Consider the following 14,154-nt stretch of genomic DNA (forward strand, 5'->3'; position numbering starts at 1 on the left):
ACTCGCAATTTAGCCGGGTACATCATTGAGTACATAAAGCCAGCACCTCTAAGTCTCCTCTTCACCCCTTGGTAAGACGCCCTTAGCCTTTGCACAGCCTGAGAGTAGTCGGGGTACAGTGAAATATTCGCTCCATTAAAGGTCAGTTGGCCTCGTTTTCTTGCAGCCGCCATTGCTGCGTCACGGTCTCTATAGTTAAGGAGCCGCATTATCAGGGGCCTAGGAGGAGCGCCCGGTGGTAGGGGCCGTGTGGGGATACGGTGTGCCCTTTCCACAATAAAAATATCAGAAAAGGTGTTCTCACCCAGCGTCTTTCTCAGCCAGTCCTCCACAAAGACTTCAGGTGTGTCACCTTCACTGCCCTCCGGTAGGCCCACCACACGCAGGTTATTGCGCCGATTGCGATTCTCCAAGTCCTCTGCTTTAGCAGAGAGAGCCGCGACTTGTTGCTGTAAAGTTGTCAGCATTCTGGGATAAGGGGCCACAGTATCCTCTAGCGTAGAAATACGTGTCTCCGCTTCGACGGTCCGCTCTCGCAGATTTTGCAAATCTTGGCGCAGAAGAGACGTGTCCACTTTAATCGCTTCGAGTTGCGCTGTGGTGCTGGAGTGCGAGCTAGTAATTGCCGCTAATAATTCAGCATTCGAAGGCTCACCAATAGGCATGTCTTGGCTGGAGGCAGGCGGAGGAGGGGATGCAGGCCGCGAGGCCTGATCGTCCTCATGGTCTCGCTCAGGGTGCAGCGTTTGCAGGTATTTGTCCAGTTTCTGCGACTGCTCAGACTTCCCTCTCTGTCCATACTTTCCCATGACTGTTATCGTGCAATTATATCACCAATCAAGCGCCGTTCCAGCTGCTGTGGCATTCAGGATAACTGGGTTGTTAGAGAGCTGCTTTAAACACAACCGTTCAGATCGCCATCTTGGCCACGCAACCAATTTTTTTATATTTAATTTTGAAATCTGACATGGGCTAGACATATTGTCAGTTTCTCAGCTGCCCCCAGTCATGTGACTTATGCTCTGATAAACTTCAGTCACTCTTTACTGCTGTACTGTGATATCACCCCCCCTCCCAAAAGCCTAACAACAGAACAATGGGAAGGTAACCAGATAACAGCTCCCTAACACAAGAAAACAGCTGCCCGGTAGATCTAAGAACAACGCTCAATAGTAAAAATCCAGGACCCACTGAGAAACATTCAGTTACATTGAGTAGGAGAAACAACAGCATGCCAGAAAGCAGTTCCATCCTAAAGTGTTGGCTCTTTCTGAAAGCACATGACCAGGCAAAATGACCAAAGATAGCTGCCTACAAACTAATATTACAACTTAAAGAAAATACACTTGTTGGTTCAGGAATCAAATATTATATTGTAGCGTGAATTATATGCAGTGTAAACAGTGTAATTTAAGAAATAAAAACGACACCATAAAAATCATGACAGAATCCCTTTAAATAATCGTGTTTATCTTTACAGTTTCCCTCTTTGCACCTGTTTCTCTCCACTCTCTCCAATCTAATACCTCTATTAGGCAAAAGGAGCACCCCCCTCAATTAGACCTAACTGTCAATCAGACACACAACATAGTATGAAGAGAGAATGAAGATTTGTTTGTCTTTAAACCGCTGACCTGATTATTGGTTGCTGTGGATTGCTACCTGGTGATTGGTTGCTACTGGTAGCAAACCTAAAAAACCTATTATTACATAACTCCCAGTTTTTTGCGGCACCTTGCTTCAAGTGGATTTGCATGTTGTGCCCTCTTTGCACTCCTAGAATGCCTCACTCTATAGGCAGCACTGCTTGTGTTCAGGAGGTCTGCATACATATGAAGTCCCCTGTGCCTGCAGTGTTTTGCTGTGAAAAATATTTTTACCCTTTGATAAACATGCTTTTAAAAATCATATAGAAGTAAGTTGAGAGTTGTGAAATTTCCCTCTGGTGAACTGGGGTTGTATTCTATTTTTACATTTTTGGTGGTAAAACATGTGTCGCTCTGGCTTTCCAAAGTCTCCCCAAGTTGGCAATATTATTATTATTCAAAAAGCTTGATTTAATCTGTATGGGTAAAATACAGATAGAAACAAGCAAAAACCTGAATAGTACGATTTTTTCAGGGTTTTTCCCACATTTTTCAGATTTTTGCCCGAAAAGTCAGAAATAGTCGGATTGTCGGGCTATTTCCAGCGCAGACCACAGAAACTTCCAAATAGGACAGGGACCTCTGCATTGACTTATACACAACCTCGGCAGGTCTGAGATGATGGATTTTCGGATTCTGGCTTTTTGCAGCATCGGGCTTTAATAAATCTCGAAAAATTTTAGTTTGAAATAAAAAACCTGAAAAATTCTAGTTTTTGGCCCAAAAAGTCAGACTAGAAAAATTTTGAGTTTAGTAAATAACTCCCTTAATGTCTCTGGTTTTTCAGTCTGGCAGTTCAGTAATCCAGGTGCAGATTCTTAACAGTTACATTTTTCTACATTAGTTGTACATTTCTCAGCAGCAGGGCCACCACTAGAAATCACAGGGCCCCGTACAACAAAATTATCGGTGCCTCCTGAACCCCGCCAACCCCAGCCCTCAAGCCCCACCCCAGATCCCGCCCATTCCACACAACAATTAAAAGACCACACAGACATCAGTGCTAAAAAGATAACCCCCCCCCCCAAACACACAAGTTATAAAAAGCTACTGATGGTCAGGGCCCCCTTATAACTGTGGTGCCAGGGCTCCCCTTAAAAGTTTTTTAAAAAATTGGTGGTCAGGGCCCCCCTACAAGTTAAGAAAAATAATTGGTGACCAGGGAGCACCTATAAGTTAAAAAAAAAAACATTGACGCCAGGGCCCCCCTTACAAGTTAAAAAAAAATTGGGGCCCTAAAGAATATTTTTAAAAAAAACATTGGCGCCAGGGCCCCCCTTGCAAGTTAAAAAAAATTGGGCCCCAAAGAATATTTTTTAAAAAATACATTTGCGCCAAGGCCCCCCTTAAAAGTTAAAAAAAATTGGGGCCCCAAAGGATATTTTATTAAAAAAAAAACATTGGTGGCAGGGGCCTTTAGAGTATTAAAATAATACATTGGTGGCCAGGGGATTAAAAAAATTAAAAAAACACAAATTGGTGTGGAGTAGAATTGAACTCATGGCTTCAGGACTTCAACTTCGCCTCCTTTCGTGGCTTTGGGTCTTTTCACCGCTTCAGGACTTCAATTTCGGCTGTTTTTGTTACTTCGGGTCTTTTGGCCACTTCGGGAGTTCGACTTCAGCTATTTTCGTGGCTGTGGGTCTCTTGCCGCTTCGGGAGTTCGGCTTCGGCTGTTTTCATGTCTTCAGGTCTTTTCGCCTCTTCAGGACTTTGGCTTTTTGGCACTTCCACATTTCGGCTGATCTTGACATTGTAACTTCGGAAATAGCTGCATGGCTTCGGCGTTGTCAAAGGGGGGCCCGGCTCCCCCAGCACTGCCGGGCTCCCCTTCATGCCCGGGCCCGGGACACCTGTACCCCCTGCCCCCCCTGATGGTGGCCCTGCTCAGCAGCATCTGCTTTTGAAAAAAAATCTTTATTTCTGATGAATTATCCAAAAACAACTGAACTGAAAAAAGTATTGTAAGGTGAACAACCCCTCTAAGGTTCTTACTTGTTTCCTGTTCTGCTTTTAGAGGTTGTAGTATCTCCAGGTTTCTCACAGTGGCCTTAGTCAATAAGCAAAACACAAATGAATTGGGCACATGTGTCCTGAAGCATTTGCATCTGGAAATGACGTTGAAAACGGACAATGCAGTGGTGTCTGATTCTATATACAGTAAATATGCTGCATTGTTGGCAAATACATGGTGATTGCAGTTGAAAATGCACTTTGCACCTCTGTAGTGTTGTATATTAGACTGTTGTGGATTTTTTTAGATATCAAAAAGATTCATTTACAACAAAAAGTTACTATTATTATTCGCATGTGTTTATAAAACGTTAATATATTCTGCAGCATTGTACAATAAATAGGTGTATACATTAAACATACGAGCAAAAAAACCCCAAACCACGAATAAAATTGCCCATTTGCTTGGCTATTTGATTGTATATACGTGGAAATGGGAAAACAGATGGATCAACATGGCTTTATACAAATTCATAAGGTAGTGTCTTATTTTTGCAGAGAAAAAGTAATTTGTTAAAAAAATATATGAATAGCTAAGCACTATGGGAAGTAGCCTTGCTGTATTGAGCCTTCTGTATTAGTGGCTTTAAGATAATACATCTCATACCAATATACATGTATATGTGTAACAATCTTAGTATGCCATTTGTCAAATAAACAAAAAAAACACATTTATACTGAAAAAAATGAATGTGGTAAGTAACCTTTGAATAAATAATGTATGTTGCAGAATAAAAAGTTTGCTAAAGCCTGGTATTTTTTTTTTATCGATAAAAACCACAGTTTTGTAAATTTTCTGAATAGATCCGTATGAAAGAAATAGTCATTAAGGCTACATGCAGAGTGGCATTGCTCTCATGAAGACTAATGGAATGGAAAGAATAAAAAAATCTGTGGGGAGCTGAGCTGGCAATGATCACTTACACATCCATTTTCTCTACCCATGGAGTTATTACATAATCTATCAAAGGCCTAGGCTGGCAAATTAATTACGTAATGTGCATTAAACACAGTTTCCTGTCAGATAAGAAAAAAGCAAATTGAATTGATATGAACAAATTTGGTAACGCAAACCTGAATTTACACCCCCTGTGCTTATTTGGGTATTACTAGAAATTGCTAACCAAATGCATATTAAAACAGTTACTGTTGTGGGTATTATCTCTATGATAGACAAGTACGTATTATAAGCAAAATATTTTAGATGTTTCGGACGTGAATTAAAAAAAAAATTTTTTTGAGACGTGCAGTTTGGACATAAAGAACGAAAGCAGCATTGCATCTACGCTCCCATCGGAATAAATCCAATAAATTTGTAAATGTCTGAACCAATCCCTGCAGAAGTTGTAGGTCTCCAAACAATCCTTCAAACCAATGACACAATATTTGGAACTTCAGCACCAAAGGCTATGGCATATAAATAACAAAATAATAATTCTCTGTAGTGTAGTCTTTTTTAACAATAAAATTACACCTCTGTGTAAAGTGTCTTAATTTTGTTCTTTAAACGCAACAGAAATAAAGAAAATAGTGAAAGGAGAAAATGAAACATAAATAAATAAAAGTAAAATCCCACGGGATCAAATATATGCATACAACAATGTTTCCATAAATGATAACCACCCTTATTAGTCCTGTAGCTACAGAGGGGAAAAAATGCACATAATGTTCTTGACATATAGGGGCAGATTTATCAAGGGTCGAATTTCAAAGTTAAAAATACTTCGAAATTCGACAATCCAATAGAAATACTTTGACATTGAATATCGAAGTCGAAGTTTTTTTCATCGAATTTGGGTATCCTGCGGTCTAAGTAAAACCGTTCGATCGAACGATTAAATTCTTCGAATCGTACAATTTTAAAGGATTTCAGCGAACGATCGAACGATTTTACTTCAACTTCCAAAAACGTAGAAAAATGCTCTAGAAGTTCCCCTTAGGCAAACAGTCTAGTATTGAAGTCCTGGTCCTGGAACTGGTGTGGAAGGAGAAATGTCCAGCCTGTTTAGGTAGTGCGTTACACCCGACAAGTTTCACCATGTCAGATTCTTCAGAGGCGTTTATGCTTCCACATTAGCACACAAGGCCCTGTTTTCTATTTGCTGTTGCAACATCTGTACATGTTAAAATGGCATACAGCATATGCTTGCACCAAATATATTTTGCCTAGTGTCAATACTTGCCCCTATCAATTGTGACTGAACCACAAAACACATTGCAGATTATTCCAAGGCAGAGCAGGTGAATAGTACAGGGTTCCTCTGTGGTGTATTTTGTAATCTTTGAAATTGCCCAGAGTTGTATAGATTCTGCATTATGGCCATGCCTTTTCCAACTGCTGCTTATATTGACCAACATGGGACTTACACACCATTTTCACCTGTACTATAGGATTGTTGTGCCTCATGTGGGTGCATGACCTAGATTTGCACAAATACTTGAGAATTCTGTGCTGCATTGTGGAAAATAGCATGGCACCAGTTATTTATTTTTTTACACGTATTCCCTTTATGTAAATAAAGCTAACCCTATCCAAAACCCTTTATCTTTCCCAATATGTCCACTTTCATTTTTGGTTTTGCCCTCCTAAAGCTTTATTAGTTAGAACCTCACTAGTGACTGAGTGTAAGGGTTACAGCGTGGAACCGCTGTGATAGTGGATAGCCATTCCATTGGGAGAGGATATGGCGGAAGCCCAGGGGTGTACCCATAGATGATAGGGGAGGCAGACATGGTGAAAATAAAGCAGGTTTACTTGGAGCTTGCAAATAACACAGGAACAGTTCAAAATAAGGTAATTACCAGGAAGGTGAGGATAAGGAAACAATGCTGGAACAAGGCAACACAGGAGCTTGGAATCCAGGAGCTTGGGATACAGGTAAGGAACAAGATACAGTGACCAGATACAGGATACGATTACAATTAATGACTCAGCCCTGAGCAAAGCTCAGGGCGGGGTTAATAAAGGGACGGTAATTGGGAATGGGAAACACATGAGTGTAAACGAGGTGGGTGGAGAATGGGGAGGAACACACTAGAAACTGACAGGTACATGAAACACAAGGCTAAGGATCAGCCTCAAAGAGCCCCCAGTGGCTCAAAAGAACACACATTGTCCAGAATCTGGGAAATAAAGGTTCGAGTCCCGGGCTGATCCTTACAGTACCCCCTCCTTAAGGGTCGACCTCCGGGCGACCCAAACGAAAGACCCCCATCCTTTTTAGTCCAATGACAGGAGATGGGGACAAAAGTTTTGCCAGGGTCAAAGGCTGGAGAGCCGCCAGGGTCAAAGGCTGGAGAGCCGCCAGGGTCAAAGGCTGGAGAGCCGCCAGGATCGGAAGCCAAAACGGAGAAGTCACCAGGTTCAGGTACCGGAGAACCGCCAGGGTCAGGAGCCAGATCAGAGAAGTCGCCAGGGTCAGGAGCCAGATCAGATGGACGGCCAGAGTCAGCCTGCATAGCAGAAGAACCAGCCAAGGCACCCATTACAGGCGGCGGACCAGCAGAGGCACCCATTACAGGTGGCGGACCAGCAGAGGCACCCATTACAGGTGGCGGACCAGCAGAGGCACCCATTACAGGTGGCGGACCAGCAGAGGCACCCATTACAGGTGGCGAACCAGCAGAGGCACCCATTACAGGTGGCGAACCAGCAGAGGCACCCATTACAGGTGGCGGACCAGCAGAGGCACCCATTACAGGTGGCAGACCAGCAGAGGCACCCATTACAGGTGGCAGACCAGCAGAGGCACCCATTACAGGTGGCGGACCAGCAGAGGCACCCATTACAGGTGGCGGATTGCCCAGGACAACAGGAAGACCACCACGAATAGCAACAAGACTGGTAGACTCTGGAGCACCAGAACTATCAGATCCTGCAGCAGGAATGGCAGGTCTAGAAGTAGATTTGTCCGTGGGCCCAGAGGCCATGGTACACAGGTCCTCACAGGCTGAACCCAGCAAGGCTGCTGGCACAGAGGCTGGAAGCGGCAAGGCTGCTGGCACAGAGGCTGGAAGCGGCAAGGCTGCTGGCACAGAGGCTGGAAGCGGCAAGGCTGGGAGCGGCAAGGCTGCTGGCACAGAGGCTGGAAGCGGCAAGGCTGCTGGCACAGAGGCTGGAAGCGGCAAGGCTGGGAGCGGCAAGGCTGCTGGCACAGAGGCTGGAAGCGGCAAGGCTGCCGGCACAGGAGCTGCAGGCGGGACCACTGGCACAGGAGCTGCAGGCGGGACCACTGGCACAGGAGCTGCAGGCGGGACCACTGGCACAGGAGCTGCAGGCGGGACCACTGGCACAGGAGCTGCAGGCGGGACCACTGGCACAGGAGCTGCAGGCGGGACCACTGGCACAGGAGCTGCAGGCGGGACCACTGGCACAGGAGCTGCAGGCGGGACCACTGGCACAGGAGCTGCAGACTGGACTGTAGGAACTGGAGCTGAAAACGTAATGGGAGACATGGAAATTGACAGAGACAGCTTTCGGGGAGCCGGCACAGGAACAGGCAGCTTTCGAGGAGCCGGCACAGGAGGCAGCTGCTGGGGGCCTGGCATTGGAACAAGAGGCAGCTGCTGGGGGACCGGCACTGGAGCAAGAGACTGCTTTCGGGGAGCCGGCACTGGAGCAGGAGGCAGCTGCTGGAGAACCAACACTGGAACAGGAGGCAGCTGCTGGAGGACCGGCACTGGAACAAGAGGCAGCTGCTGGGGGACCGGCACTGGAGCAAGAGACTGCTCTCGGGGAGCCGGCACTGGAGCAGGAGACTGCTTTCGGGGAGCCGGCACTGGAGCAGGAGACTGCTTTCGGGGAGCCGGCACTGGAGCAGGAGGCAGCTGCTGGAGGACCGGCACTAGAAGAAGAGGCAGCTGCTGGAGAACCGACACTGGAGGCAGCTGCTGAGAAGTCGGCACAGGAACAGGCAGCTTTCGAGGAGCCGGCGCAGCAGACAGGACAGGCTGGGAAGCCGGCACAGCAGACAGGACAGGCTGGGAAGCCGGCACAGCAGACAGGACAGGCTGGGAAGCCGGCACAGCAGACAGGACAGGCTGGGAAGCCGGCACAGCAGACAGGACAGGCTGGGAAGCCGGCACAGCAGACAGGACAGGCTGGGAAGCCGGCACAGCAGACAGCCAGTTGGGAGCCAGTCGTCGGGAAGGTCCAGCTGGACACTTGGGTAGCCGATGCTGCTGCGAAGCCTCCTCTCTTGGGGGTACTAGGCACGGCAGAAGCCCCATTTTGGGAGGCACAGAACATGACAGAAAACCCCTCTTCTGGAGGCACAGGATCAGGCAGAAGCCCCACTTCTGGGGGCACAGGATCAGGCAGAAGCCCCACTTCTGGGGGCACAGGATCAGGCAGAAGCCCCACTTCTGGGGGCACAGGATCAGGCAGAAGCCCCACTTCTGGGGCACAGGATCAGGCAGAAGCCCCACTTCTGGGGGCACAGGATCAGGCAGAAGCCCCACTTCTGGGGGCACAGGATCAGGCAGAAGCCCCACTTCTGGGGGCACAGGATCAGGCAGAAGCCCCACTTCTGGGGGCACAGGACAAGGCAGAAGCCCCTCTTCTGGGGGCGCAGGACAAGGCAGAAGCTGGGCCAGGACTGGAGGTAGCTGTTGCAGAGGGGTAGCAGGACCGGGAACTGAAGCAGACCGCTGTGGGGTAGAGGGCCCAGGAATAGACTGCGGAGGGATGGCTGGCGCTGGAACAGGAGCAGACTGCAGAGGCATAGCTGGCGCTGGAACAGGAGCAGACTGCAGAGGCATAGCTGGCCCTGGAACAGGAGCAGACTGCAGAGGCATAGCTGGCCCTGGAACAGGAGCAGACTGCAGAGGCATAGCTGGCCCTGGAACAGGAGCAGACTGCAGAGGCATAGCTGGCCCTGGAACAGGAGCAGACTGCAGAGGCATAGCAGGCCCTGGAACAGGAGCAGACTGCAGAGGCATAGCTGGCCCTGGAACAGGAGCAGACTGCAGAGGCATAGCTGGCCCTGGAACAGGAGCAGACTGCAGAGGCATAGCTGGCCCTGGAACAGGAGCAGACTGCAGAGGCATAGCTGGCCCTGGAACAGGAGCAGACTGCAGAGGCATAGCTGGCCCTGGAACAGGAGCAGACTGCAGAGGCATAGCTGGCCCTGGAACAGGAGCAGACTGCAGAGGCATAGCTGGCCCTGGAACAGGAGCAGACTGCAGAGGCATAGCTGGCCCTGGAACAGGAGCAGACTGCAGAGGCATAGCTGGCCCTGGAACAGGAGCAGACAGAGGTGGGGATTTCAAAGGCCAAGAAACTGGAGGTGGACGACCAGACACAGGCCAGATAGCAGTTTGTAGCTCATCTTCGCTCGAATCTGAATCCTCCCAGCCCACATCGAAGACTGAATCCTCCCAGTCATCGTCAGAGAGAAAATCCTGCCAGACATCATCACAGAAATGGGAGCTGACTTTTGCCTCATTCTCCCCACCCCAAGGGAGTTGTAGTTCCACATCGGGACAAGAAAGCATGGAGGGCTTTCCCAAGGGCTTCTTGTTTGGCTGAGTCATTCTGTAAGGGTTACAGCGTGGAACCGCTGTGATAGTGGATAGCCATTCCATTGGGAGAGGATATGGCGGAAGCCCAGGGGTGTACCCATAGATGATAGGGGAGGCAGACATGGTGAAAATAAAGCAGGTTTACTTGGAGCTTGCAAATAACACAGGAACAGTTCAAAATAAGGTAATTACCAGGAAGGTGAGGATAAGGAAACAATGCTGGAACAAGGCAACACAGGAGCTTGGAATCCAGGAGCTTGGGATACAGGTAAGGAATCACAGGAACAAGATACAGTGACCAGATACAGGACACGATTACAATTAATGACTCAGCCCTGAGCAAAGCTCAGGGCGGGGTTAATAAAGGGACGGTAATTGGGAATGGGAAACACATGAGGGTAAACGAGGTGGGTGGAGAATGGGGAGGAACACACTAGAAACTGACAGGTACATGAAACACAAGACACACAAGGCTAAGGATCAGCCTCAAAGAGCCCCCAGTGGCTCAAAAGAACACACATTGTCCAGAATCTGGGAAATAAAGGTTCGAGTCCCGGGCTGATCCTTACACTGAGCCATTTTGAAAAACCAGGTCTCCTAAACATTTACACTGCTAGTAGAATGCATTCTTCTGGTTTCAGACATTTATTTGTTTCTTTGCATATACTGTGAGTGGTTAGAAGGTATACTGTCTTGTCGAGAACCCTGCTGTGAATGGGACACATTCCAGTTACATTCCAGTGAGTGGTGTGTTGTCATTTCTGTCATTTGTGGACCCAACCAATGTTCTCTGCAGTTATTTTGGATTATTTTGTGTGCACGTTTTAAAACTTTATGCAGAGAAGTGGGTGGGTCAGAATAAGTACAAGTTTGTATTTCCACACAAAAGTGTTTGTGTGCACCACAATTGTTTGTGTGTTTTTTAAACAGATATTTATAGCAGTTGGCAACAATTTATGAGGGGGGAGGGTGTGCACCTTACCATGGATCCCTTAACTACTTGGATATGGAACATTAAGGGGATTATTTATCAAAGGTCGAATGTTTTAATACCTTGAATAATCTCAAATGGTTTCTTATTTAAGAAAAAACTTGAATTCTGCGAGTTTGAGTTGAAAAACCCTGAAACTTGAATTAAGCAAACAAAACTTGAATCACTCGAATTGATCAAGTTTTTGGGCAGAACCCTCAGAAAAAAAACTTGAACATCATTAAGGCTTTTAACATCTTCATATGGTTCAAGGGACGTCTGCCATTGACTCCTACATGATCTCGACAGGTTTTAGATGGTGTATTTTCCAGATTCAAGCTATTTCCACGGTTGGGGTATAGTAAATCTCCAGAAATTTCAGTTGTTTTAAAAAAAAACTCGAAAAATTTCAGTTTTTTTAACCTGAAAATGTGAGTTTTGGCCCAAAAAACCAACCTTGAAACTTAAATTTTCATGGAAAACATGTCTCAAATCTTAATAAATAACCCCCTTAATCTGCCTCAAACAGGTGTAGCATCACATCAAACCATTGGCTGGCTGGGTGTAGGTAGGTCCTTTCATTTTACAGTCTTTTGGACCACTACATCATCTGGGGCAAGACTCAGTTTTTCAGAAAGTGGCCATTGAAGCCTATCTCAGCCTTGTATTATATTAAGGCACCTTCAACAAAAAGAGCAGTCTGTTTTTTAACCATTCTTACAGCATCTTACTATATTTGGATGCAAATGTTGAATATAATTAAAAATATTAGTTTCACTTGGATAGGACCTTAAAAGAAAATAAATCCTAGCCAAATAAATCCTAGAATTTATATTTTATAGCAGCTCTACATGAAGAATTTTAAATGCTCCACTTTTGGATGTAAATGATAACTACTAATGTGCACCAGTATGGCATTAGGCTGTAGAACACAACATTTCCAGATGGTGCTAACTGCAGCAGCTGCTGCTCTCTTGGTTCAGATCCTTTTTAATTGTGACTGTAAATGTTCATAAATAGTTGCAAGGCAAGGTGGGCAGATGTTATTTCAGGTGAAACTGTATCTTAAACAGTTGAAACAATTCTATCCAGTCACTCTGCATGATTTTATTCTTATGTGGCTTGAATCAAATTATGATTTTAAAAAATGAATGGAACTGTATACTTAGATAATTCAGGCAACTTGTGAACTGCAGCTTTTTATTGTATGCCTTGTTAACTCTAGCTGGAGAAGACATTGCCTACACGCAACACGCATTTTTAATACATTGATTCAAGGGAAATGTTTTACTGCTTTCCTTTATTTTCTCTGATTCGTTTACTAAAATTCAAAGTGGGAAATCCTGAAGAATTGCCAGAAGTTAATTTTCTTCCTAACTGGCCACCACAAAATCTCAAATGCCCACTTATTTAAGATGTGCAACTAAAGAACAACATCCCTTATGGGCACAGATTTATCCAAGGTCGAAAATTGGAATTTATGTGAATTTATTTTTACTCTAATAAATTTGAATGTACTACTTGAATGGGAGGTTATTTAAGAAAAAAATAGAATGCATAATATTGACCTGAAAATTCAAATAGAATTCAATCAAGTTTTCCATCTGAAAAAAACTCGAATGTCAGGAGGGCAATTAACATATTCAACAGACCTCTGCCATTGACTCGTAAATGAACATAGCAGGTTTTAGGTGGCTAATATAAGAATTAGAACTGGAGTATTAAAATTCAAATGTGTAAATTCTGACACCAAAAAAGATTTGAATTCACTAATAACCCTTAATAAATTGCCATTTAATAACTTGGAAAAGCATTGCAGTGATATTGCTTTCTACCCTTTATTTTCAATGAATCTACCGAATTTGAAATTAATCTCAAAAACTGAAATAGCAAAATAGCTTAAAATTTGAATATGAAACTTCTTTTTTGACGTCTACACAAAGTCGCTTGTGGTACCTCTGCTTTCTGCTTGATTACCGCGACAGTCAAAACATTTTGTGTGCAATAGGATTTATTCATTAGCAGCAATGCAGAAATAAGTGTTGTTTTTAAAGTTTTCAGGAAGAAGATAGCAGTTATCGTCATCTTAGATATGATCCTAACTGGAAAAAACACCAAAGCCATGGACATAGCATGAATGCTTACCAGGACCAAGATGACTTCTCTGATGACTCTTCTGACTGTTCTAGTTTTTCAGATAACCTATCAGTAAATAATAGATCTCAGCATCAGAAAGCACTTGGTATAAGTGGTAAAACTGAAAATAAACTGCCATATAGGATGAACAATAAACATGCAAACAATGTACCTAATGATTTCAGCAACAAGAGAAGTGAATCGTGTGAGGAATTGAGCGATACCAACTACAGGGTTTTAGTCAATAAGCACAGGTTTAAGTCTGCAGAGTCAAAAGCCTTTAAGTCAAATAAAGATTTTATAGAAACAAACAAGCTCACTCTAGGGGTCTGTACCACTTATACCCAGCATTCATATCTCAAGATGTACTCGAAGAAAAAAGATGCACCAGAGAAGGTAGGATATCACTTGTAACTGATCTTTTTTTCTCAGGATTGAACTCTTTTTGCATTTGTATATATTGGTATATATACCATTACATCTTTAAAGATACACATCCTCCATATTGTCTGTATACAACAAATACGATGTATGCATTTTTTTCTTTTAGCTAGAGTAAGCCTTAGAAGTTTCCCAAAGGAAAAATTCCATTTATTATTATTATCACGCAAAACTCATATTTACAAAATAATTGTGTATTCATGAAACATGCATTTACATTTATCAAGGGTCGAATTTCGAGGGTTAAAAAAACGCAAAATTTTCGATCGAACGATTGAATAAAAATCGATCAAATGATAAAATCCTTTGAATCGAACGATTTGAATGATTTTTAGCGATCGATCGAATGATTTTTATTCGATCAAAAAAAACTTCGAATAGCGCTGGGGAAGGTACCCATAGGCTAACATTGCACTTCGGTAGGTT

At 44.6% G+C, this 14,154-nt stretch overlaps 1 protein-coding gene across 1 annotated transcript in view; it reads left to right on the forward strand.

The window, feature by feature from the left end:
• LOC108696419 (jhy protein homolog) overlaps positions 1-14,154 on the forward strand; it is a 50,260-nt gene that overhangs the window by 16,141 nt on the left and 19,965 nt on the right. The window contains exon 3 of the mRNA XM_018225756.2: positions 13,206-13,683. Coding sequence (XP_018081245.1) covers positions 13,206-13,683 — 478 coding nt within the window. The remainder of the gene's footprint in view (positions 1-13,205; positions 13,684-14,154) is intronic.

Source organism: Xenopus laevis, chromosome 7L (genome assembly GCF_017654675.1).
Source record: "Xenopus laevis strain J_2021 chromosome 7L, Xenopus_laevis_v10.1, whole genome shotgun sequence".
In the NCBI taxonomy this organism is placed as follows: domain Eukaryota; kingdom Metazoa; phylum Chordata; class Amphibia; order Anura; family Pipidae; genus Xenopus; species Xenopus laevis.